This window comes from Antechinus flavipes, chromosome 6 (genome assembly GCF_016432865.1).
Source record: "Antechinus flavipes isolate AdamAnt ecotype Samford, QLD, Australia chromosome 6, AdamAnt_v2, whole genome shotgun sequence".
NCBI lineage: Eukaryota > Metazoa > Chordata > Mammalia > Dasyuromorphia > Dasyuridae > Antechinus > Antechinus flavipes.
Genome location: NC_067403.1, coordinates 7969202 through 7996661, shown reverse-complemented (window position 1 = coordinate 7996661; position 27460 = coordinate 7969202). Strand labels below are relative to the sequence as shown.

At 40.9% G+C, this 27460-nt stretch overlaps 1 protein-coding gene across 1 annotated transcript in view; it reads left to right on the top strand.

Moving 5' to 3' along the window:
* The first annotated feature begins 685 nt into the window (after positions 1–685).
* TAPT1 (transmembrane anterior posterior transformation 1) overlaps positions 686–27460 on the top strand; it is a 73110-nt gene continuing 46335 nt past the window's right edge. The window contains exons 1-2 of the mRNA XM_051967064.1: positions 686–956; positions 13759–13889. Of these exons, the coding sequence (XP_051823024.1) occupies positions 701–956; positions 13759–13889 (387 nt within the window). The 5' untranslated portion in view covers positions 686–700. The remainder of the gene's footprint in view (positions 957–13758; positions 13890–27460) is intronic.

Below are 27460 nucleotides of genomic sequence, written 5' to 3'. Positions count from 1 at the left end.
TATTGCCAGGCCCTTGCACGAGAAAAGCGCCGGCATCGTCCCCACTTCCAGGGACCCGCCCAAGGTCTCCCCGCCAGTGTCCCGGGTCCCGAAGGCCGAGCCACCTTTCCCGCCCGATCCTCGCACCCGTGACCCGCTACTCCCCGCTGGGCGGGCCCTCATCTGCTACGTGTTCCAGGCACTGGGTGTATGTACACGGAGACATGCGCGCCCCATGCGGCCCCTTCCCAAGTCTAGGGGACCAAAGGAGTTGTGACAGGGGCCGAGCCCGGCCCGCGGCGGGGGCTTCGAACCTCGGGACACCGACCCACGGTCAGGAAAGGACTTGAGCTCCGTCCCCGACCAGTTCCACGAACCTTGGGTCTCCTTCGCTAATCCCTTGTGGAGGCTTACAGAAGACAAGAGGAGTGCGGCCGCCTGACGGCGCCTCAGAAGGCGCGACGCTTCCGGCTCAAAATGGCGGCGGTAGCAACCGGGCTAACTACGCGCAGGCGTCGGGTCGCGTTCCGGTGACGTAAAAGGCTCGCGCCGGCGGCGCCCGAAGGCGAAGCCTCCTCGGGTGAGGGCGGGGGAACTCGGGCAGGAGTGAAGGGCGGGGAGAGGAGGCGGAGGGGGGAAGGAGGCGGAGGAGAGGCGGGGGGAGGAGGAGGAGGAGGAGGAGGAGGTGTCGGGGACAGTTTGTTGTGCTCTGGCTGCGAACATGGCGGGTGTCGGCGACACGGCCGCCGGCGCCGCAGCCACCCCGGGCGGCGGCAGGGACGGCAAGGACCGGGACAACCGCGGCGAGGGGGAGCTGCCGCCGGCCGGAGGCGGCCCGGGCCCGGGCGGCGGCAGCCAGCGCTTCTCCTCGGGCCCCAGCGCCGGCGGCATTCTCGGGCCCCCGGCCCCGCAACTCACCGAGACCCTGGGCTTCTACGAGAGTGACCGGCACCGGGAGAAGCGCCGGAGCCGCTCAGGTGAGAGGCCGCGGCCTCGCGGAGCAGGGCGGGCGGGAGGGCGGCAGGGCCGGCGGCTTCCCCCAGAGGACGAGCCCCTTCCCCGGCCCGAGCCCGGCGCCGCCGCCGCCTACGGCTGGGCCGGGAGTGGGGCAGAGGTCACGGCCAGTCCGGGGCTGCGAGACTAGCGGTCACGGCGGTTCTTGCCCCGGGAGCCCCGGCGGGGCTGTCCCGGAGCGGCTACAATCTGGCTGAGAGGCGGCTACAATGTTGCCCGAGCCTTCTCGTCCGCCCGCGGTGACAGCTACTTTGTTACTAGTGCCTAAGCCCGGGCCGAGCTCCCCGCGGCGCTCGAGGGGCTGCAAACGCAGGGTCGCTTCCTCGGGGCTCCCCGAGACTAGTCTAAAATCGTGACCGGTCGCGAACTCGGGGCGCCGGGCGGGCTGGTTGGAGCGTTACCAGGAGCTAAAGTTGTGTAGAATGGAGAGGTAGCATGCTTATCCAGCCGTTGGACTGGCTAATTTGGAGGGGGTCCGCCCCAGCTCCTGACTTTCTGTTTCAGTCCATCCCAGAGAGACTCGGGCAGACTGGCTACCGAACCGTGGCCCCAGTAGTAGAGGGGACCGGGAGGTTGGCCGCGAACTCCTCTATATTCGAATTTGTCATGATCATGTTTGGGGAGAAACCAGGAAGGGGTCATAAGAGGGGCAGACAGGTATTTGCCGAGACTTGGGGAAACGCAGGAGAGCCCAGTTTTTCACCATGTTCTAAGAAATGTTAATGTAGAATTAATTTAGTCTTCCTCAGATTTTTGACTCAACCCTAACTTAAGTTTGTGGGGTGGAAGGGGCAGCGGGGAAGTCTAAGGAAATGGACATGGACTATTTGTTTTCGTATTGTTATTTTCCTGTAGTTTCATAATAATGATCTATTGTTTGCATGAATATTTTTGAAATTTTTATGAAGGATTTTACATATGTTACCTCATGTTGCCTTTCTGATAGCAGCTAGCTAAACGGGAGGCTTACAGTTAAGTTGTTGCTCATTCATCCAGCTAGTAAGTAGCAGGGAGAATTTCAACCAAGGTCTTTTGAATTCCATTCCAGTCCAGTGTTGATTTTTTTCCCTCTTTTTAATTAAACTTGGATTCCTTCCTTAAAGCAATTCTTTTAAGTTATGGGATTTCAGAATCACAAAACTTTCGATTTGGAAGGAGTGTTCGCTTTAATGGATCTCAGTTTATTCAGTCCTTAAAAAAAAAAAGTCCTTTTACATCTTCAACAGGTTTAAGTGACTTAGGAGAAGTTGTTCTGCTGGGAATCAGAAGCAGTGCCAGGTTTCTAGAATCTATGACCAGTGGCTGCAAGTTGTATATTCTGAAAGTGATTTAATTGTTGCTTCCAGAGACAGACTGGACTTGGACATGTGATTTCATTAGTCTATACCAATATACATCAGCACTTTCCTCACATGATGTGTAGTAGAGAGGGCTAAAGTGACTTGTCCCACATCTACTATGTGTCAGAGAACAAACTTGAACCCAAGTTCTCTATCTACTATCCTCACAAAAAGTAGGATAGATGTTGTGGTAATAATACTGTTATTGGATATGACAGCCGAAAGAAGTGCAATTGTTAGTGTGCTATTTCAGTGAATATGGACTGGCTGTACCATTTTTTATTCTTGCACATCAGTTCATCTATATGCACACAAGTTCTTTTTTCTTTTCTTATTGAAAAATTGCCCTATATTAATTTATAAAATTGACCATGATTTAGCACTGAAATTTGAATTTGAGAACTTGAAGTGTAATAGATGGTGTGTAGTCTATAACAATAAATATGTTACGTTCTAGAGATCCATAGCCTTGGCATTTTTGCTTTGAGCGTGCAGGAAGTTGAATATTTTAAATTGTTCATTTTCCCCTCCATACTTTGTTAAGTTTTTATTTTGTGGTCAGATTCTTTTTTTGAAAGGAATATTTACTCTCTGAATTGAGTTTAGTAAGAGAAAAGTATTAAATGTTCCTTTTGGATAACTCTTTTATTTGTTTGCACTTAAAGATTAAAAGCACTCAGGTTGAGACGTTGCCAATCTTTAATTTCTTTAAAAGTAAACATTCATTTTAGGAAATTTGACATTTCAAAAGTTGCCATTGTTCCTGTATCACTTGTCAAGACAAATAATGTGTTTAGAACACTACATATGATATAAAACTATTTTTTAGTGGAATACTATTCCAGGTATCCCACATTACTCCATAGTTTCATCTTTGTCTTCCCAAATCAAGATGTTCTGGTTTCCACAGTGTCCTTAAGCACATACACACCATATTCAATTTCATTAGCATTCTTCACCCATTGAACTATGAAGTTGTAACATTTGGTCTTGTATTTAAAGTACAGTTAACAGGAAATTATCAGAGTAGACACCCTTTGGGGAGGAACAGTGAATGTTTGCTTTTTAAGATATCAAGGGTGTAAGAGTGTGTGTGTGTGTGTGTGTGTGTGTGTGTGTGTGTGTGTGTGACTGAGACTAGTAGTGATAATCAAATAAATGGTGTTAAACCAAAGATCATGTTATTTCGACCTGTAAATTTTTTTGTTTTGTATTTTTAGATTATACCTTTGTTCATCTACATAATAGCATTTCATTTCAGTGGATGAGGCTGTGGAAGAAAAAGAGGAGATAGGGCAGTAATAACTTTTTTCTTTTTTTAATATGACTGAAGAGACAATTTTTACTTAAGATTTTTTAAAATACAAAAGCTATTTTTTTTTTTTTTTGAATCTTATGTCAATCTTTCCCAGAGGTACTTGTGACTATTACCAAGTGTCTTTGGAAATGAATATCATACTAGTTATCTCTGCTTCTTGCTTTTATTATCTTACAAATGGAGCTTCTTGATCATATCAAAAGCTTGTTAGTTTTATTTCTTTCCTTAAGTGACCGGGAACTTAAGGACACAGTGCCAAAGGCAGACTGATGATCCATAGGGGCATGTAAATCAGAAGACTTGATCAACAGGTTACTAGAACTATCTATCTATCTTTAGTTCTTAGTAATTTTCTCTTTCCCACTCTTTTATCAGCAAATACCAATCTTTTCATTTCTCTTTGCTAGAACAGAGGATAGTGAACATAAGAAAGTAGTAAACATGCCATAATAATGGTATGACCCCTGACTAATATTTGCATCCCATTTGCTCTCATCTCCCTACATATAGTAGGCATTTAATATTTAAGTGATTTAGGCAACTTAGATTGCAATCTTTGTTCAGTTATTGACTTAAAAAAAATCCTTATATTGCCTGCTTAATATTTCTGTCCCACTTTTGAGGTTCAGAACAGAAATATAGTGGAAAATAAACAATGATTGTCTATAAATAGAACAGTATCTAAGGGAGAAGTTTTAAGGATGAATAGATAAGAATTAATTTGTAAGGAACCTATTGTAAGGTTTGGTTTTATCTGCTAAAAGTGCTGTGGGCATTTGAATTGAATAAAGATTTTAATGACTATTCATATCATAACAGTATTCTAGATTTACACTTTTTAAAGTGATTTGTCTGTCTTCTCCCCATATTGACCATTTAATTTGATTATTATTAGGAGGTGGGGAAGGAGAGGAGCAGTGAGCTAAAAAAAAAAAAAAGGCAAATAAGTTAATTGTCATTTGTTAGTAATTCTTCCAAAATATTTAGTTAGAAATGATTGGAACTTATCACTAAACAGAGAATTTGAGATTTTTTTGTGGATTTTGATTATTCTTATATCCTGTTGTATATTAAATTCTATAAGCAAAAGATAAATATGGTACTAATCTTCAACTTAGTCCATTCACATCTGGCTTACAGTCTTGCCTCTGATATAGCCTAGCTATATTACCATAAGCTTGAAATATATAAACTTACTGACTCGGTTTCCTCAACTGTAAAATAGGAATAGTAGTTGTAGTATGTATTGTGGAGAGACATATAAGAGCATGTATGTGAAAGGTTTCACAAACTTAACAGTACTATAAATGCCAGCTATGATTCTTTATGCAAATATATTTTAAGCAACTATTCATTCTTACAATTTTTGCTTTGATGATAAAATTTAATATTCTTTCAAAAGAAGAGAAAATGAGAGGAGGGAAGAAGAAGCATTCATTGCTGAGGAATAGATTAGAGCACTCTTGGGTCTGGGGTCAAGAAGCCCTGGCTTTCTCAGATACTCCCAGGCCTGCCATACATACCCTTTTGGAGCCTCAGAATCCTATATGTGAAATTGCATAATATTTGTGAATAACATGATTTTGAAGGGGCATAATGGCCAGAGTGTCCAACCCCACGTCAGGAACTCCAGGCTTCAGGAACTGATCCCTTGATACATACTGGACCTGTGACCATGGGCCTATTTGACTTCTCTCCAAGACTACATCTGTAAAGCTGCTCTGTATTGGCAAAGGAACTTTTCTTTATGAGTGTTCCCCAAACCAATAACATCACAAGTCTGGTCATGCACATGTGTGTATGTACTACCTCCATACTGCATAGATATCTACACATAGGTCTATGTGATCTGAGCTCCTGGAGCACAGAAGGCTGACCTCTATTCTGAAACAAAGATCTAACTTCTTGTGACATCTCCCTAGTCCTTCTCCTTTCGGCACATCCCCTTTATAATCTATAAAAAAGGGGGATTTGATTACGTGGTTTGTAAGGATCTGTGAAGTTAAAGTGCTTCGATTATGTGTTAGATCATTTGTAAGCCCATTTATAATACTAGCTAATATATACATATCTTTTTACCTGATAGCCTGAAATGACCACAAATCTAACGTAGGTCTAATGAACTCTGACAAGCTAATCTACATTTTAAATTCTTAGTCAACAAGTAAATTTAAAGTGAATTGCACATGGAAAAATATTATTCAAATGTCTTTGACTTGATAAAGCATTTAAAGTTTCAAACACCTGAGAATATTTGATTTTTAAGAATATTTTTATGCAAGCTCCCTCCTTTCATTGTATTTATGTCTCTGTTCTTCCCTCTGTTCCCCTTCAATATTACCAGTGACATGCCTTCCGTGAGATACACCTGAAAGCCTAAAATTGTCAAAAAGAGAGCCCAAAAGTTCCCCTGACAGCAGTCGGATTAATATATCAACATGAAGCAAAATTGTTGTAAACCAAAAGGCATTGTGTAGAGACCATCCAAGTGAGAGGTCTCCATGCCCCATGTTGTTTGTAGAAGTGAGAAGAAAGCCAAATACATGTTACCTACTAGATTCCCAAAATTTATAGTACACCACATTGAAGAGCCGGATGCAGACTCGATGTGCAACAGTTCTTACTATGCAGAGAATGCTAATGGGATGGGTTTTTTTCTAAAAATCACAAAATAGAGCCAGTAGCTCATGTGCCCATCAACATTTTATTCTATCCCTTTCTGCTACCATCCCTAGTATAAACCATCCCAGGGCACCTCCTCGCAGCTCTGCCCACCTGTTTTGTTTCCTCACTCATTTGTTAGCCCTTTGGCAGACTCCTCTAAGTTATCCAGAGATCTTGTCATAGCTTACTTCTCTACTAAAAAAAGTTTTAAGTGACATTTTTCTTTTAGCTTACTGAGGAAAATTGAAAGTCCTTTCCTGGAACTCAAGAACTGCTATAGTTTGATGTTATTTTATTTTTCTAAGTTTATTTTTTACTGCTTCCCTCCAAGCTGGTCTTTTATCCCCAGGTTACACGTTCTGCATTTTCCCATCTAAGTTGATAAAATGTAAAATAGTTCAATGTTTGAAAGAACTATGTTAGCTTTTATAGTTAGTAACTGTATCTTGGATAAAATTGTCAAACTTAGGAAGGCCTTGTATTTATAAAATATGGAAACATTTGTTTCTTTAGTAATTAAAAATGGAAAAAGACAGTATAATTGATAGTATCTTTAGTTCTTGGTGAGGAATATATCAATCATCTATTAACTTAAAGTGAAAATAATAAAAAGTTACTCCCTAACACTGTCTTAATAATGAAAAAGAAAGAATTCAACTGACAAGAAAAATTATTTAAACAAATTATTCTTTTCTTTTTTTATTATAGCTTTTTATTGACAAAACATATGCATGGGTGATTTTTCAACAATGACCCTTGCAAAACTTCTGTTCCCACTTTTCCCCTCCTTCTCTCCATCCCCTCCCCTAGATAACAAGTGGTTCCATACATGTTAAATATGTTAAAATATATGTTAAATACAATATATGTATACATATTTATACAGTTGTCTTGCTATGCAAGAAAAATCGGATTTAGAAAGAAGGGAAAAATAACCTGGGAAGAAAAATAAAAATGCAAGCAAACAATAACAGAAAGAGTGTAAATGCTAAATTATTCTTTCTTGTAAAGAAAATTGAGCTATAAAAATGACTAGCTGGGTTATTCTGTCCAAAATTATAGAACAGAATCACTTCGCAAAGTTTAGATATATGTATAAGAAGGTTTATAGTAATTAAACATGTATTCTTAAGAGGGAATCAATTTGGCACTTATTAAGTACTTAAGCTGTGCCAGACATTTGGCCTATAAAGATAAAAATTAAAAAGTTATCCACAAGCAGCTCCTAAATTTTGTAGGAAATGCCATATATACCATGTACACATTTAAGTCGATGCAAAATACACACAAGAGAATTTCAAGTGGAGATATTGGCCCAAGGTGGGGAAAGGAGGCAGGAATGGACTAGGTCTTCTTTGGAAATGATCTTCAAATGTCAAAGAAAACTTGGGATTCTTAGGTTAGGTGTGAGTAGTAAGTATATTTTAGACATAGGTATAAAGATGGATGGGAGCTGGTGTGTCATGGCCGAAGCACAGCCTAACAACATTTAAGAGTATCTGAACGGGGTTCAAGTATGATAAGGCTGAAAAGGCAAATTGTAGCCAAGCTGGGAAGGGCTTTAAAGTAAGCTAATTACGTTTGATATTTGATTTTAGACATAATAGGGAACCACAAGATTTTATTGAGCAGGAATATGGAATAGTCAGACCTGTATATAGTTTAGAAATACTTGGCAGCAAAGGGAGAATTTTAAGACAGTGAGAACAATTATAACCTGGGGTTGGAGGGTGTGATCTGCAGAAGGATCCAGCAAAGAAGACTGAGAAGGAGTCCCATAGGTAGGAGGAAAACCAGGAAAGGCCTGAAAACTTAAGAGGGCAGAGGGAGTGGAGGAATATTTTCTTAATAGCCCTCTCCTTGTACCCATTTGTTTCCTTAATGAGTTTGTACAAGTTTTTTCAACATTTCTTTGATCATTTCTGATAAGCCACTACCCTTGTTCCTTTTTCCATGTTTGTGTATGTGTAGTGTGTATTATATATTCCACCTCTCATGCTCTATAATTATTAGAAATAGCAAGTTCAAGCCCCTTATTTTTTTTCTACTTTAGTGTATCCTCTTATCTTCCTTTCTTTTTCTTCTTTCACTTTCCCTTTTTAAAACTCTCAAAACAGAATTCATCTATCCCTAGGGCCTGTGTTTTTCTTTTTTAATTCCACCTGAAGTATGCATTGAGGACTTTAAGGTTCTGAAGGGATACTTGTTTCTTCTCCCCTTATTAAAATTGTAGCACTACATCATCATCTTACAGATGGTTCCAGCTAAATTTCCCTTTTGAGGTTTCTTTACACTCTTGTATTTGTATTTAAAAGCTCCTGCTCAGTGAGTCTTTTCATCAGAAATGTTTGAAATTTCTAATATATATATATATATATATAATATGTATATTTCATCATTAAAGATCCACTTTTTTCCTTTCCTATAGGAGCTTTGCAAGTCATTCTTGATTGACCATCTTTGAGGGTCAGAAGATTGGATCTCCAGGACTCCCTGTGGTGTGTCAGGGACTTTCTAGCTACCTTTCTAGCCCGGGCAGCCTTTAGTCTTGGGGTCTTGAGTAATCTCTGCAGTACCCTCTCCACTAAGCACTGACCAGTAATAGCCCCCATGGCTTCCAAACTCCCCACTCTGGAACTTTCTGACCAGTTTGAAGTCTTCTCAAGAGACCCCTTTATTCTTGTTACCTCCAAGCACAGAGCCTTGTAGGCTACACATTTTCATGCTAGCTTCTATTCTTGCTATGAACCTAACCTGTGTAATAACGGTAGTCTCCCTAATCTTGTTCAGTTCTGCCTTGGAGCAAGAAACTTACTATAGTTTCCCATGGGGAAGTTTAGTAGAAATGGGTTTAGAGTAAAAGATAATGTGTTCCTGTTTGGAAATGTTGATTTTTGAGATATCTTTGGATAGCCAACTAGACTGTTTAGTAGATAGTTGTTGATTAGGACTAGAAGATAAGAGAAAGATTAGGTCTACATATATAGAGGTGAAAGGTATCTGCATGAAATCTGATGAGATCACCAAATAGGGTGTACTGGCAAATGTTTAATAATTGCTTTTCCAGGAGAACAAAACCAAACCAAAACTCAAATGGAAATTGTACCATGACTATTAAGTTTAATCTGCATTATTAACATTCTCTCCTATCAGCCATTAAACATTAAGTGCCTACTATGTGGCAGGCACTGTGGTAAGCACCAGAGATAAAGAGAAAGGCAAGAGAGAGTTCTTATCTCCAAGGAACTCTCAATCTAAGAGAGAACACAACATGCAAACAACTATGTACGGGCAAGGTCTATATAGGACATATAGGAAATGATCGATGTAGGGAAGATGCTAGGATTCAAAAGCATTTTGAGAGTTTCTTTCAGAAGGGATTTGAAGGAAACCCAGAAAGGCCAAAGGTACTGGTGTGGAGGGAGGACATTGTGTACATGAAGGACATTGAGGAAAAATGCCCAAAGTAGATTTCAGAATAGATGCAGATTCAGATTCATACCAGAACAATTTGGGGAATTTTATCTAAAGAAAATACAGATTCATTATTGATGTTGTAAATCTTTTGACTCCCATGCTGACCTAAGGGATAATCAGATAATCAGATAGCCAGGATGGGCTGGTAAATGTTTAACAAGAAGCTCTCCAAAAAAGCATCTCACTTATTAATATTTTCTTCATCAGTTTCTTAAATGTAGACACTCATCAAAATAAACCAAGATGTAAATGTTTATACTGGTAATTCAAAAGTCCATTTTGTTATGAACTGGCTCCATGATATTCCCAGTACTGGATCATAGAATCTTTGGATTGGAAGGACCTTATAGGCCTTCTAGTGAGACTACCTGAACAAGATTCCACGCTTGATCAGACTCAACAAATGATCATTCAGCATTATGATAAACATGTAGATTCACTCCATCATTTTTCCTAACCTTCAGGGTTTGGTCTATTTTAGGTGTGGGTAGCGATGAGATGTAGTATATCCTTTTAATTGAAACATATTTTAAGTCCTGAAGTTGGTAAATTACACACAATTTTATCATCCAAATGTAATCTGTCATTTTGGCAGTGAATCAATGCAAATTGCTATGATGAGCACACCCATTTTTGGTTGTTATTAGAGAACTGAAGTATCATAAATCTATAGATAGTTCTCAGAACAGATATTAGGCAATACGGTAGAGTTCCTTTATAATGGGCCTTATTATTAAAACAGTCCTCAATCCAGAATCAATTCAGAAAGTAGATACTTTGGGAGATAGTCTTTATGGTAAAGCTTTAAATGTGTGTTGGCTATTATTTATAGAGAAAAGCTTCTAAAATAAAATTGCTTTGCTGCCTTGTCAAAGTATTGAGGTGCAAGTGCTTGTTTACCACCCACCCTATCTGCTGCTGACTCTATTCCCTACTCTCAAACTAACTGCTGCTTACTGCCCTAATGTAATATATTTACTTCTTTAGTACTCAATATTGAACCAAGGATTTTATTTATACCAATTCAATGATGAAGGTAATGCAAATGATATTATTCCCACTTAGAAAAATCAGATTGAAGTTGAGGTAAAATGATTTGTCGGGCAAGGAATAATTAATAATTGGATTTGTAGCCAAGACTTCTGCTTCCAGATTGCCAGACTTTCAGCTGCTTTTTCTGTTTGTTGCTCCTGTCTCTCTCCATTTCCGTTTGCAGTAACTTTTAGTCTTTTCAATCTTGTCCACTTCTTTTATAAATCCCACCAGTCAGTGTGCTCTAGTTCTTTTGGTTCATTCCAGTAGAATTGAAGCCCCTTAAGGATAAGGCCTGTGACATGTTTGGACATGTCTCTGTGTTGGACAGAAGAGCAGCCTTTTCAAAGGCATGAATTGAATTGAAATCTCTCATCTCCCTGAAAGATCTTTTTGTGTCAGGTGCAGACTTAGACCCAAAGACTGTCAAAGCTTGGAGGACTTCAGAGAGGAAGGGGCTTACCCTCTCTTCTCACAGTGAGGAAAATGGAGTCCAGAGCCCATAGGATGCTCGGCTGGGGGACTTCCTGACGCCACCATCTAAGGGGGCCTATGGAAATGGATGCTTTGGCCTTTCTCTCAGAGTGGCAGGGACTCCTTCAAGTCAGGAAGAGTTGGGTTCCAGGTCCTTGAGCCCCAGGCTAGCCATTTTCATCTCTTTATCTGGAAAATGAAGGATCCAGGTACAGCTTTAAAGCTGGAATCCTGTGATAAGAACTGAAGTGGTTCTTGCTTGTTGAGAGACTCTGTGACATCCAGGAAAGTGCCCCTGAAGCAGCAGAGGGAAGCCAAAGTCTGGGGAAGGCGCTTTGAGGCTGGCTGGAGCTCAGGGAGGAGAGTTGGGATTTCCAAGAATAGTGAAAGGAAGAAGGGAGCTAGGCTCCATGAGCAATAACTGAAGCATTTCTCCTAATAGGCTCTTGTAAAAAAAAAAAAAAAAAGTCTAATTTTGTTTTAAAGTAAAAGCCTTGGGGGCAGCTAGGTGGTGCAATGGATAGAGTATCAGCCCTGAAATCAGGAGGACCTGAGTTCAAATGTGATCTCACATACTTAACACTTCCTAGCTGTGTGACCCTGGGCAAGTCACTTAACCCTCAGCAAAAATAAATAAATATAGTTAAAGCCTTGAAGGTGTGGGTGAAATGGGTTTTGTGGACACAGTTTTGTGCCTTGCTTATGTGATTTTGAACAAACACTACCTTGCTATGGGTTCTTGTTTCTTCATCTCTGCTCTGGATTGGAGGATATTGAAGGACACTTTCAATTCCAAAATTCTTTTGCTAATATGAGCTAATATTTCTTAGGAGAAACAAAGAAAACAAGAAGAGAAGTAGAATAGTAAAGCAAAGGGAGGGGATGGCACAGGGAGCTGGCCATAAACATTTGGTCCTGATCCTTAAGACAAAGGAAGAACCAAGGGTCCAAGTGGTGCCTTATGATACAGCAAGTTGTAGGTGAAGAATCTTGTCACCAGCTTTGTGGATCCCCCAGGAAGGAAGAAATCTGTAAAACATTCACTGAGAATTGCTCAGACCTGGATTAGAAAAGACTTAAGGGCGATTCTCTTTCTTTCCATTTGGCATGGTTTCTTACTATTTTAATATTCTTGATCCACATCACTTTCTTTCCTTCTCTGTGTTTCTGTCATCAGAGTTCTATATTACCTTCAAAGTTAAGCTGATTTCCTTCTTTTCACAAAACCTTTTTTAACTTCCCTAGTCCATGGCAATTGTGTATGAAATAACCTCCTGCCATGTATTAATGTCCCAACTCAAAGCAGAGTTTTCTTTCATGCTTCTGTCCTGGGTCCTCTTGATCTTGATCTTGATCTTAACCTTTCATGGCTTCATTTACCATCTCATTCTAGATGACACGAGATGTTTATATCTAGCCCTAATCTCTCTCCTGACCCCTAAACCATTACTACCCATTAACTTGGTTGACTTTTTTTTTTTTTTAACCAGGACCTTCCTTTGGCATATCAGAGTCTATGTGGTTGAAATATGACTTATTAGCCATTAGCTTGCTCCTGAAATATGTCCCTCCTCCAGATGTCACCATTTCGGTTGGGGCGGTTGACCGTATTCCCAGCTCTCAAATTATCTGTGACTTTTCATTTCCCATATCTGCTCAGAACTGCTCTCATCACCCACATCCTAATTCGGGCGCTCAACTCTTCTAATCAGTCTATCTACTTTTAGTCCCTCCCTCTTCCAATCTATCATTGACATGTTTGCCAAAGTATCTTTCTAAAGCTTGAATATCCTCATGTTATTCTTCTTCTCATAATATTTCTGGATTATTTCTAATCTCAGGATAAATTGCAAACACTTCACCTTAACATTAAAAATCCTTCACAATTTGACACTGGTCTGCTTTTCCAAAATTATTCCCATTACTCCCATTCCCACATTCTGCATTCTCTCTGAGATCTGTCTGCTTGCTGCTCCCAGAACTGGACGTGCCATTTTCTACTCGCTTTTGGATAGGCTAGTTCCTATCCCTGAAATACATTCACCTCCCCTCTGCTTCTTAAAGGCCTTAACTTCTTTCAAGGCACAATTAAGCTGCTACTCCTGGGGAATTCTCTGGGCTCCAAGTTCTTGTTTCTCCCTCTCTCTTCAGATTAACTTGTTTGTGCTTAATCTGTTTACGTGTTGTGTTCGTCCAGTGCCTAGCACGTTGTGTCTTGCACATAGTAGGTGCCTTCATAAATGTCTATTGAATTGAGTCTAGCAGTTCATTCAGCATATGTCTGGAACGTTCAACCGTGTGCATGATAATACTGTGCTAAGTGCTGAATCATAGAGTGCCTTATCTGGTTCTCTCTTGCTTCTCCTGTGTACAACACGTCTCCCCTACTGAAATTGCAGGTTACTCTGTATAAGAGCTTGTTGACTGGTGTTTCTGTTTTGTCACTTTATTTTTCTATAGAGCTTTCATTGTTGAGGTTCCTCAGTGCTGAACTAACCAGAGGGTACTTCCTCGAACATAATGAGGCAAAGTATACAGAAAGAAGAGAAAGAGTATACACATGTATGCGAATACCAAAGGAACTGGAAAAGGTATTGTATTCTTTTTCATCAAAGATGGACTTATTTTTGAAATGTTGGTCATGTCGAAGTTCTTCAAAACAAAATTGACTTTGGTAAAGATACTGTACATAATGTTATCTCACAAGTCAGAGGAGCTTTGAGTTCTGGAATAAAGAAAGAATATTAAAGTTGTATTTTTACTATAATCAAAGTTCTAGTAATATAATACTAATAGAGTTAATGAAAGATTGTCCTTAAGCCAAAAAAAAAAAATTATCCCATTAGTCTGTACCTGCCAATAAACTTTTCAGAGTCATTTATTTTCCTTGTTAAACCTTCCCCCCCACTCCCCTCACCCCATTTTGGTTTCCTAAAAGAGACATTTTATTAAGTAGTTTGGTTTATGGATTTTTTCAAAATTTGTAAGTTGTAGTCTCTAAGTCTGTAGTGGTTGAGCCTCAATTATCCATTTTGAAAAAGTGAATATAAATTTGTTAAGCATATACTATGTGCTTATGATACTATAATCCAGTTTCTGTGCTGTGCTGAACAATGCTAAATGCTGAGGATACAAAGCGAGGCAAAAGATGGTTCCTCCCCTCCAAGGAGCTTCCACTCCATAGGGGAGGCAATACATAAAAAGCAATTGAAATTAGATGGAGGGGAATGTGGAAGAGAGGAACAGGAAGTGGCCCAGAAACATGATGAAGTTTGGTGGTCAGGGGGGTAATACTGGGCTGTGTGCCCGGGACTGCCTCCTTAAACACACCATTTGGGTGGAGAGCTCTGATATCTCTCTTCATCTTCACTAATCAGAGGGAAGGAAGTATTTGAAATATTTTATTTGTCAAAAAAATCTGCATGTTGAAAAACATTTCTATCTTTTGGTCTGGGGGAATGGCTTCTAATAGAAAATGAAGGGGTTTTTGGCTAGCATTTTTCAAAGAAAACACCAGCCTCAAATGTGGAGGGAAATCCCGTCACCTTTCCTTTGTTGCCTCTCTCTCCAGAGAGCTCAGCATCCTTTCATATTTCATTCCTTTTCACATATTTTGTTCTTCTGATCCATCTTTGGTGTAGCCTAATGGCACTGGGTCCCAGCTGGTAAGAAAGCTGTCATCATCTCTCGATGGTGCTGAGCTAAGGTATCATCTCAATCCCTGCAATAGAGCCTCATTGTCTTGGATTCCTTGTTAAAATGAAGAAATAAGGAAGTAACTTAAATTTAACTTCCGAATTGAAGATAGTGATTTGAAAACTTCGAACAAAACAATTAATAGGTTGAAAAGTTATCCTTTGACATTTTTATTTGATGATGACCTTCAAAAGGTTTAATCTTTCACTTTAGTTGTTTAAAATATTAAAATGTTGTCTTAATAGATTAGGAATCATAAAATAATTTCCTTTTATTTCTGGAATTTTGGTAGTGAAAAAAGCCAGGATTGGTTGCCTTATTTCTTATTCCTATCATTCAGCAGGCTAATGATCCTACATTTCTAATAGAAAGTAGTTTGGGAAAACAGAATCCCAAACTTACTCCAGTTTTGTATTTTGTAATACAAAAGTAGAGACAATAACTGTTAAGACATATGCTCACAGATGGCTGAGGAAGGGCCGTTGGAGAATACAACATTTCAGATAATACTAGGGGATGGAGAAATTTTAATTTGGATGAGATTTTTTTTTTTTTTTTTTCAGAGCTAGAAAATAAGCAAGGTGGTGAGAGGCTCAGTGGATAAAATGCGGGGCTGGAGTCTGGAGCTTCCAGATCCAGATCCAGCTATAGAAATTCACTAATTGGGTGATCCTGGATAAGTCATTTAGGTTGTATTTGCCTCAGTGCACTGGAGAAGGAAATGAAGAACCAGAATATCCCATGTGGAGTCTTGATGAGTCCTGCACAACTGAAACAAGGGATCCACAATCCCGAACAAAGAAACCTAGAGTCTGAGAAGGAACGGGAAAAAGTGTGTGCTCTGAGGAGGTTTTTGTCGAGGCTTAGATCCCGATATCACATTTGCCTGAGATCTATGGAAAGAGGATTTCTTTCCTCCCACAATGCCACGTTTCCTTTCAGGGTTTCATTAACAATTAGCTCATGAAGTTCTTCTTAAGGTAGCTCTCCTGGCACGGCATTGTGGATATGCTCCACCATGCTAGGATTGTCACTGCAGAAACTCTGGGTACAATGAACCGGAAATTAGTATATAACATGCTTTTTCTTCACTAGAGCATATTTAAACTTGCAACTTTCACATGACAAAAGAGTTTTTTGCATTCAACAAAAGTGCTAACCTTAATTTTTTTTAAAAAAGAAAATAGGGCTTTCTATAAAAACTTAAAGCAAAGGGGGAAACTGTGCTGTGGCAGAGCTGCCCTGTTATATCACTAGCATATTTATGGTACTGGATAAACTGAAGGAAAGGAGCCATTGATTGTTCTGACCATTTCAGTTCCTTAATGGTCACAACAGAGCTTTCTTCCAGTGTAATCATTGGATAATACTTATTGGCAACATAGCATTTAAAAAAATTAACTGAAAATATTGTACTTATTTTTATTTCAGTGGCCTTAGCACTTTGCAATCATATTTTAATTTTTCCTAGTAATTTGATAATAGTTTCCCTTTTTCCCTTCGAGAGACAGCATGGGAAAAATGTTTGGCATCAGAGTTCTGGAGACCTGCTTCCTGGTTTGGTCCCACTCTTAATGAGTTACATGATCTAGGGGCTTCTTCATTTGTAAAAATGATAAAATTGAATTTTGTAATCTCCAAAGTTCCTTTGAGCTATTGCTTAGTAGTTTTTCAGTCACGTCCAACTCTTCATGGCCCTATTGAGGTTTTCTTGGCAGAGATGCTGGAAGGGTTGGCTGTTTTCCTTCTGCAACTCATTTTACAGTAGAGGAAATTGAAGCAAACAGGGTGAAGTGCCTTGCCCACAGTCATACTGGAAGCGAGTGTCTGAGGCCAGATTTGAACCCAGGGAGATGAGTCCTCCTGACTCCAGACCTGGTGCTCTGTCCGCTGCTCCACCATAATCCTCTGCTGACACTTAGAAGGGAGGATAGTTGCCATATAGGGAATATGGACATTTTTAAATGCTGGGATTTGAGATACATCTCACAACTGCTCCATGTTCTTTACCAGTATATTTTGGGCAACATCTCCCCTGCATCCCCAGGGGGATAAGGCAAAGGCAAATAGGAAGAGAAGGTACAGATAAAGATCTAATGCCTTCTAACCCAGTGTTACTAAAATAACTTATTTTTGTGGCTTCTTGAAGAAAGTTTTGTACAAAAGTTGTACTTGATTTTTTGCATTTGTAACCCTAAGATCTGGCCTGGGTCAGCTCTGCATATGTATTCCTATTTACCTCAGAAGCTGTTCCTTTCTTTCTTCAGTAAACTTGGCCCTGTCTTCTTTGACATCTCTTTCTAAAAGTATCTTGCCCAAGTGGCGCATTTGTCCTGATAGTTAATTTGTGGCACTCATTCTATTTCCCGTGCCATTTCCTCTGTCCCCAGTCCCTTATGCCTGCTGTTCAGGCTTCAGTTTGTGCTCATTGAATCAATTTAAGTCTTTGAATCACTTTCTGCCTCTCCTTTCACCTCACCAGTTTTTTCCATATCTCACTGTACCAATCAGTCTTATTTCATATGGGCCTGATGCCCCTAGTCATTTCTCTCTGCTCTGCAGCTGAATGCGGCTACATGGGACATCTCCCCAAATTAGAATGTGAGATGTTTATGTCTGAATCTGTAGCTCAGTGCTTGGCACATGGTAAGCACTTAATAAATTCTCCTTTTTTTTATTCCCTCATTCATAGTCAGACTTTCCCACTTGTCTGTTGGCTGGGTGCCCTACTTAAATGGAGGTTCTGGGAAGAAAGGTCTTTGCCCTTCAGAGTGGGGAAGGCAGGGAATCCCGAGAAGGTGTGCGTTGGAAGGCTGCTGGGATCTTGAAGGAGAAAGACCTTGGTGGAGAGGTTCAGAGGAGGATGGGCAGCTGGGAAATGACCAACAAAGGGAGGCCTGCCCTGTGCTCGGGTGCCTCCTGGGCCAGTGCTATAATACACTGCTGCTTGCTGTCAATATTAGGAATGCTGCTTCTTTTATAGGGACCTGAAACGTGTCTCTTTACAAATTTTTCCCCTCTGGGGCCTGGCAGAAAAAGTCTGAAAGGATAATGTTCTCTTCCATATGACCATCCCTCAGATACATGAGGAGAAATACCTTGTTCCCCCTCAGAATGTTCATGGGCATGTTCTCAGAGCCCTTGGTCACCTTCATGATGCTTTCAGCCTGTCTGTGCCAGGCCTAGGCTGGAGTAACTGGAATCGCAGACCTGAGAGGGACTTACCTCCCTCCTGGAAGCGACGCTCAGTGCACCAAAGAGCCCCTTCATTTTTTAGCCACCAAGTAACAGCCCCCATCCAAAACAGTCATCCTGTCCCTGTCTCGTCTCTGTGAAGTGGGCATTGTGAGTGAACGTCACATTCTTGCCTTTCTAAGTTTAATCTTAATACTTTTGGCCTGATGCTCGTAACTCAGTATTTTTTGTTGTGCCGTGCCGTTGAACAATTAACACGTAAGGTGGCAATAATGAGGAGAGTTCACTTCTAGCTTCCTTTGAAAAAGAGCAGCTCTTTAGTGATCTGTTTATTGCTCTGCCTAATGGTTTTCTACATTCATTGCATCTTCTCAAATAGGAATATTCTTCTTCTCTAATAGGAATTCTCTGATGTTCCTTTCCTATTAAATGCAGGTTGAAGGCTTGATATTCTTTATTCGGACAGGGCTTCCCTTGGGGCCCAACACCCAGAGGTTGGGATTAGCTCTCCTCAAAGCCCCCAAAGCTGCCCCGCCATCCTCCTGAAGTGTACTTCTGGTTGTTCCTCTCCTCATAATATAAGGAATAGTTTCTCTGGCTCCTGAGGATCGAGTGGCCCCTCCCACCCTGACAGTAGCCTCCTTTCCCAGACTCAGGCCCCATGTCCACCCTGTGGATGGACATTTTGGGGGAACAGCCTAGGTTCATCTCCAGGATTGTTGTTCCATCCTTAGCAAAAGCTTGTTCTCTGCTTCCGCTCTTTTCCTTCATGTCCTCTCCCTCTTGATTTTTCTCGTATTTGGTTTGATATTTCTGCTCTCTTGCCTCTTGAAGGCAGAGTGTGCTTTCTCTCCTTCTTGATTTTTCTCGTATTTGGTTTGATATTTCTGCTCTCTTGCCTCTTGAAGGCAGAATGTGCTTTCTCTGGTTTGGGAGGAAGGGCTCAAGCTTGAGAGCTTGAGGCCTGAGTTTTTCTCAGGTTTCTTTCATTTGTTGCTGGAATCATTTCTTTTAGGGCTTCTCTTCTGGCTGAGAAAAGCCTTGTTCTTTGTGTTAGAAAGAACTCGAGTCTCTATTATATGTTTTCTTCTGTGCACTAAGGTTTCCATTCTCTCCCCACATTCAACTTGTTCATAGAATATCTCTCCACACAAAGAATTAAATGTTTTTAAATAAAAGATAGCGTGAAGTCCAAAGGCACTTTGAAAGCTTCCATGGAAAGGTAAGTAGAACGGAGGATGATAAAAAGGCTGTAATCAAATAGGGAGTTAGGTTTATGAAACAAAAACTTTCAAACTATTCAGAAGCCTCACACCTATATTTCTTTCTTCCTTTCCTTATTTAAAAAATGGATGCCTTTTATCACTGTATCACAGTCATGCTATCCAACCTCTCTTCCCCTGAGATTGCATCCTCCCTTGTGGCAAGGAAATGTTAAACAAAACATCTGATCAATGTCTGAGAGCGTGTCATACTTTGTCCACCAAGTCTTCTGCACTCCTTCCCACATAGGAAGCAGAAAATCTTTCTTTATGTTGTCTCCAAAGCCCTCACCAGCCTAGTTCTACTTCCTTTTAGGGATCTATTCATTTACGTTGTTGTTACCATGTATCTCATTTTCTTGGTGTTCTCTCTCTCCCTGTTCCTTTCTTTCTCTCCCTGTCTGTCTCTGTCTGTCTGTCTCTCTCTCTCTCTCCCTGTCCCTTTCTGTCTCTCTCTCTGTCTCTCTCCCTGTCCCTTTCTGTCTCTCTCTCTGTCTCTCTCCCTGTCCCTTTCTGTCTCTCTCTCCCTGTCCCTTTCTGTCTCTGTCTCTCTCTCTCCCTGTCTCTTTCTGTCTCTCCCTGTCTCTCTCTGTCTGTCTGTCTCTCTCTCTGTCTCTCTCCCTGTCCTTTCTGTCTCTCTCTGTCTCTCTCTCCCTGTCCCTTTCTGTCTGTCTCTGTCTGTCTGTCTGTCTCTCTCTGTCTCTCTCCCTGTCCCTTTCTGTCTCTCTCTGTCTGTCTCTCTCTCTGTCTCTCTCCCTGTCCCTTTCTGTCTGTCTCTGTCTGTCTGTCTCTCTCCTGTCCCTTTCTGTCTCTGTCTGTCTCTCTCCCTGTCCCTTTCTGTCTCTCTCTGTCTGTCTCTCTCCTGTCCCTTTCTGTCTCTCTCTCCCTGTCCCTTTCTGTCTGTCTCTCTCTGTCTGTCTGTCTGTCTGTCTCTCTCTCCCTGTCCCTTTCTGTCTCTCTCTGTCTGTCTCTCTCTCTGTCTCTCTCTGTCTGTCTCTCTCTCTCTGTCTCTTTCTGTCTGTCTCTCTCTCTCTGTCTCTCTCTCTGTCTCTCTCTCCCTGTCCCTTTCTGTCTGTCTCTGTCTGTCTGTCTGTCTGTCTCTCTCTGTCTCTCTCCCTGTCCCTTTCTGTCTCTCTCTGTCTGTCTCTCTCTCTCTCTCTCTCCCTGTCCCTTTCTGTCTGTCTCTGTCTGTCTGTCTGTCTCTCTCTGTCTCTCTGTCTCTCTCTCTTTCCCTCTCTCTTCTCTCTCCCCCTTTCTCTCCCCTTTTTTTCTTTTTTGTTACACTACTTGAATGCTTTCTTCAAAAAGAGAACTGAAAGTGCTGGATGTCAAATAACATCAGTTTAAAAAAGATAAAATAAAGCTTCTTTTATCTTAAGAGTCCTGGAGTGACTATTGATGGCAGAAGAATTAGGAGCGTCATTTAAAAAGTGAAAAACAATAGAAGCGAAGTCTACAGAAATTTTGGTGTGAGACCCAGATGTCCACATCATTCCAAGAGCCTTCACGTAAACAAACAGAAAATGAGGGTGGATTTGTTAATGTCGCCATAGCTCTTTGTTCTTATCCAATACCTTGGAAAGAGCCCACTCAGATCCTTAGCACCTCAGCCCCCACCGGGTTGTGTGAGGGAGTAGAAATGGCACACAAGCTGGAATCTGGTAGTGACCGGAATGGACCCAGGCCTGAGTCTTCAGGAAGCGCTTTTTAAGATGTCAAAGAGCAGATGGAAAGGGAGGAGTGAGTTTGTGAGGCTGTTGTCTGACAAGAGGAGGAGGCTGGCTCGAGTTGGGTCCCGGGGCCTTGCCTGGGGAAGGAGAAGCTCCTGCTTGACTCTCACCCCAGCCCGGAGGCATTTCTGGTGTGAAGGTTGTGTGCCAGCCTGCCAGCGGCACCCCGGTCCTTTTGCTGAGTGCTCCGAGGGGGGGGGGGGGGGGCGCGGTATCTGCGTCAGCTTAACCCATCCCTTCGTGCTCTGATAGGAAGGCTGCACGTACGGGGCAGGCGGAGCTCGCAGCCTGGCCTGGAAGCCTGGCTCTGAGGCTTCCCCCCTTCCCCTCCACTTGTGTGAAAAGGCCCTTCCCAGGCCCCTTGGCTGGCGAGCGTCCGACCAGAACAGGGTCTGCATCCTCCGGCGGTGGGGCCCTGGCCGACATGCGGCCTCCGGAGCTGGGCTGGGATTCCGTCATGTTTCAGTCATCTTCCCGCTGGGCTTTCCTGGGCAAAGGCACCTCGGGGTCTGCCCGTTCCTCCTCTAGTTCATTCTACAGGGGGGGAAACTGAGGCGAGGACTTGGCCAAGGTCTTCAGCTCCGAAGCCCCCGGGCTCCAGGCCTGCACTCTGTGCACTGTGGCACCCCCTGGCAGAGCTTCCTTCAGGCCAAAGGGTCTAACGAGTCTGAGTCTCGAGAACTAGCTTCCTTACAAAAACAAGTTGTCCCTTTCTATTTTCGTCATCCATTTTAGCCTGGAGCCGCAGGACTATTTTCTACAGGCTTTTGCTTTAGATGCACACTCAGATCATGACTAATACACAATTGAACAAAAGCAGTTATTTTCCTTTTGGTGACATTTTACCACGTGGTAGACGTGAGCTATATTTGTGTTTTGTTCCTAGTGCTCCCCAGCAGCTCTAGGGAAACTTTGCAGCAAGTTCAGCTTCACGGGTTCTTGCCGAGTGTCTTATCTGCCACATGCCGCGCAGGGGAGAGGAAAATAAAGTGACCCCTGCCTTCGAACACCCGTAGTGTAACAGAGTAGTCTGTGGAGAGAGAGACAGAGAGAGAGAGAGAGAGAGAGAGAGAGAGAGGGAGAAGAGAAGAGAAGAGAAGAGAAGAGAAGAGAAGAGAAGAGAAGAGAAGAGAAGAGAAGAGAAGAGAAGAGAAGAGAAGAGAAGAGAGAGAGACACAGAGAGACAGAGAGAGAGAGAGAGAGACAGAGAGACACAGAGAGAGAGAGAGACAGAGAGAGAGAGACAGAGACAGAGACAGAGAAAGGAGAACAGCGAAGGCTTCCTGGTGATGCACCTTCCGGGAGGCAGAAGTGACAAGGGAGGCCCATCTCTGCCCGGAATAGTGCCGGGAATAGTGCGTCCGGTGGGCAGCACTCAGCCCTGCTGCTTGGCTGCAGGACAGAGGGCATAAAAAGCAGGCACAGGTAAATGGCAGCAAAGTCAGGGAGAGTCACTGGGCAGGTTTGGGAGGTGGCGGAGGAGAAAGGGATAAGAGAGGGAGGAGGGAGGAGAAAAGAGACTGGACGAGACCCGCCGCAGGAGGACAATGGGGGAGGCTGAACAGGTGTGCGGTCCGTGTAAACAAGTGTCACTTAGCGGTGCTGACTTGGGAGGACCTGAGCAGAACCTTGTGAGAAAAAGGAAGTCCGGAGGGGTGATCAGGGGTGGTGGACTCTAGGTCTCGACCTATAGGTCGCTATATTTTAGTGTATCTAGTAAAAATAATATTTTTATTGTATTTTAATAGTGATTTATTGAGCTCTCTATTGGTAATAGAAAATTAAATTTGTGTTGAGACAATGAAATAATCACATTTCCATCTGACAAAATACTTTATTTACTCCTGAAAGTGAATTACAAATTGTCCAAATCTATCTGTTCTTTACAAATATTATTCCTTTAAAAATTTATTTATTTGAAATACTAATTTTTTTTTTAAAATTTAAAATCCAAATTTTTTCCCATTCTTCCCCTTGTCATTTACTATTCTATCATAAACATCACAACTTCTTCAACCCATTGGTGGCATTTCCTCAATTTCTATTTCTTTGCCTCCATTAAAAAGGGACTTATATGTTTTTACAAGTAGGGCCTTCCTGTTTTCTTTGATCTCTTTGGGATATAGACCTAGTAGCCTTATTGCTGGGTTAAGAAATATACACAGTTTTATAGCCCTTTGAATGTAGTTTCAAATTGTTCTCCAGAAAGGTTGGACTAATTCACGGTTCTACCAACAGTTCCTATTTTGTTGCGCACCCTCCAATAGTTATCCTTTTCCTCTCATTTTAATTATTAGCCCAATCTGAAGGTGGTTTTAATTTTTTTCTTCTCTAATAGTGATTTAGAGCTTCCCCCCACCCCCTTATGACTATATATAGTTTTGATTTCTTCTTCTAAAAACTGCTTATTCATATCCTTTGATATGAATGAGTCATTTGGGGAATGACTCAGTTTCAGTTATATTGGAGAAATGAGTCTTTTATAGTTTTGTAAAATGTCTCCCCCCTTCTACTATTTTCCATCTAATTTTGACTGCATTGATTTTGTTTGTGCAAGACCCTTTTAATGTCATGTAATCAAAAATATCTATTTTATCTCCTATGATGCTTTCTAGCTCCAGCTTGATTATAAACTTTTCCAGTATCCCAAATCTGACAGGTAAAATGTTCATGTTTCCCTAATCTGCTTAATATCACTCTTTATATCTAAAATCTGAATCCATTTTTATCTTATCTTGGTATTAAGAGTGAGACTTTGGTCTATTCCTTGTTTCTTCCATAGTGCTTTCCAGTTTTCCTAGAAATTTTTATCAAATGGTTGTCACAGCTTGGATTTTTTGGTTTCTTAAACATTAGATTTCTATGGTCATTTACTACTGTATATGGTATATCTTATCTATTCCACTGATCCACTGTTTCCTTAGCCTGTACCAAATTGTTTTGATGATTACTGCTTTGTAATATAATTTGAAATTTGGCACTGTTAGGCTACCTTCCTTCACATGTTTGTTTTTTAATTCTCTTGATGTTCTTGACCTTTAATTCTTCCAGTTGAATTTTGTTATTATTTTTTTCCCAGCTCTATAAAATAGTTCTTTGGTAGTTTGATTGGCATGGTATTAAAATGTAAATTAACTTAGGTATAATTGTCATTATTATATTGACTCAGCCTACGCTTGAGCAATTAATGTTTCTCCGGTTGTTTAGATCTGTTTTTTATTTTTATGAAAAGTTTATTTGTAATTGTGTTCATATAGTCCCTGGATTTGTCTTGGCAGGTAGACTCCCAAGCATTTTATAATGTTTGCATTTATTTTTAATGGAATTTTTCCTTTCTATCTCCTTGTTGGATGTAGTTGATAATATATAGAATACGGATGTTTTGTGGGGACTTATTTTATATCCTGTAACTTTGCTAAAGTTGTGAATTGCTTCAACTAGTGTTTAGTTGGTTTCCCTAGGATTCTCTGAGTATAACATCATCATCTGCAGAGAGTTAGAATTTTGTTTCCTCATTGCTTATTTTTATTCATTCATTTTCTTTTCTTAATGTCATACCTAACATTTCTAATACAGTATTAAATAATAGTATGATAATGGACATCTTTCACCCATGATTTTCTTCAGAAAGCTTCTTGTTTTCCCCATTACATATAATTCTTGTGCTTGGTTTTAAATAGATAATACATATTTTAAGAAAGCTCCATTTTGAACAGTGATATGAACAGAACCAAGAGAAAATATATACAGTAAAAACAGCTTTAAGAACAACTTTGAGCAGTCAGAATCAGTACAAATACCCAAATTAACCTCAAAGATCCTATGAAGGAAAATGCTGTTTACCTTCAGAGAAGCAGATGATAGGAGGAAATAAACATGGTATGGTCTTACAGATATCTGAATGAATGTCTATGTATATGTGTGTATGTATGTATATACAAGTATATACGTATCTGTTTTTCATACAGTTAATATGGATATGTTTTATCCATATTATATCCACATCTAATATGGATAATATGGAGGCTGGATAGGTCCCTTTGACTTCAGGACCAGTACATTATCCACTGCACCATCTGGCCAAACCCCCTCTAATTCTTTTGATATTTTATAGGTACCATTGCAACACCCAGAGGATTCATCTCTTATTCCTTATTCTCATTTTATGATTGGCTTGCCCTCTCTGCTAGTCATGTGCACCCTTGATGATGCATTTTTGTACCATTTCCATTCAGGTGTTACCTGTGACCCAGGAGACAACCCCTCCACCCCCATCTCCCTTCCCACAATTTCTTTCTCTATACTTAGGCAAAGCCTGCATTTCTCCTGCCTGAGCCCAACTAGGAGAGTCAAGTTTTTCTTCACCCCAGAGTTACATGGAAACTCTACAACAGAGATTCATTACGACTCATGTCAAGGAACAGAGTTCTCTTCTAGAAAAGCTAGACATTGTACAAGGTAGACAGACAGCAGGATAGACAGCCATGCTTTATTCTCTCTCCCTGCACAGCATCCTGGAAACACAAAAGATTCTCAAGCAGACATCCTCCTCCTGACAGGCTGAGAGGGGAGGGAACATCTCTGTTGAGAGCCAGAGTTAGAGCACTGCAGGCAGGATCCCTATGTTCTCTAGAGCTTCCCTGATGGAGCTATTGCTGAGGATTTCCTTTTTCCTGAGGTTACCAAGAGTTCCTGGCTTGTTTGCCTGTGGCAATCAGTATTGGGACTCAGTTTCCAATGCCTGTGGTTTCTGTCTTTGTTTTTTTGTTGTTTTTGTTGTTACAGCTTTAGCTTATCAAAGTTTCTTTTTGGATTTGGGGGTCATTATTCAATCTGTTTTTTTTTTTTTTAAGATTTTTTTCTGGGGTAAAACTGAGGCAAGTTAGGCTTTAGCCCGACATAATGTCAGTTGAACTGAAAGTCTCCTTGACTTCCATGTCATATTGTTGATTCATTGATGTTGCAGTCCATGAAAGTTTGTTCTTTTTTTTCACATGAGCTGTTACTGTCTCCTTCCATCTAATGCTGATAAAGTTGATTTTTTTTTGCCTCAAATAGTGACTTTACATTTATCTCTATCTGATTTTGCCTTATTACTTTTCACTTAATATTTTAACCAGCTAGTATCTTTTAATCCAGTGGTTCTCAAACTTTTGTTTTCAGTATCCTTATCCTATTAAAAATTATTGAGGATCTCTCCAAAGAGCTTTTGTTTATCTGGATTATATTTATAGACATTTACCATATTGGAAATAAAAACTATTTTTGAATTTGTAGACCCTCTAAAAGGGTTTCAGAGATCCCCAGGATTCTCTAGACCATGCTTTGAGAACCACTGTTTTAATCTGTCACTTATGTAAGTTATCCCATTCATAATTGTGGCATTTTCCCTTTTAATCTTTGTCATCATCCAAATTATTAATTTTTAAAAAGTTGGAAATTGGAGGGGCAAGAACAGATTGTTAGCATAATCAGTGGAGCCCTGCCTCCAAGTTGATGTGGGCCCCAAAATGCTGCTCTTTGTGTCCAGTTTAGTAATTCAAACCGGTTTGAGACCACCTAAATGTACATATATCCACGATGGAAGCATTGGAAATTATGCCAGTTTCCTGGGTAAAATTTAGCTAAACTATGTTGATAACCTTGCCTGTGTCTGACAATCTAGGATTATGGATTCTTGGATCTAGAGCTGGAAGTGATGCCATCTAGTCAGGACCCTCACTTTAGAGTCTCACAGGATTTAATTCCTTTGCTCAGTGTCTCCCCCACAAGTGGTTCATGCTGTCATTGAAATGATACCCCAGAGCTTCATTCCAGAACTGTTGCTTTATCCTTTGCACTGTTTCAACCATGGTAGAAAGGAAATTAAATTAGTTTGGAGTGGCTTCTTGTGGATAAAGGCACACAGGTACTTTGTGATTTCCCTTCCCTTTAGCGACACATTTGAATTAATTAATTTTTTTTAGCAATCAAATTTTGAGTTCCCCAGTCATGCTTTTTTTTTTTTTTCTAAACAAACCTTCTCTAGTCTGATCACACTGCTTCTCTTGATGTATATTCTCCAGTGCTTTTCAAATATCAGTGACAGGGATTCTGCTTCATATCCACAAATGATTACCTTTGGATGCACTCATATGGTACATAGGAAGCAAAGTGGTCTCCTCCATATACCTTGAACTTCAATTCCTTATTAGCTACTTTCTTCTGCCTTACTAAGTGCTTCCTAGGGGTTGATCACAGTATGTATGGGAGGGGGACTTAGAGTTAGTCTAGTTGGGA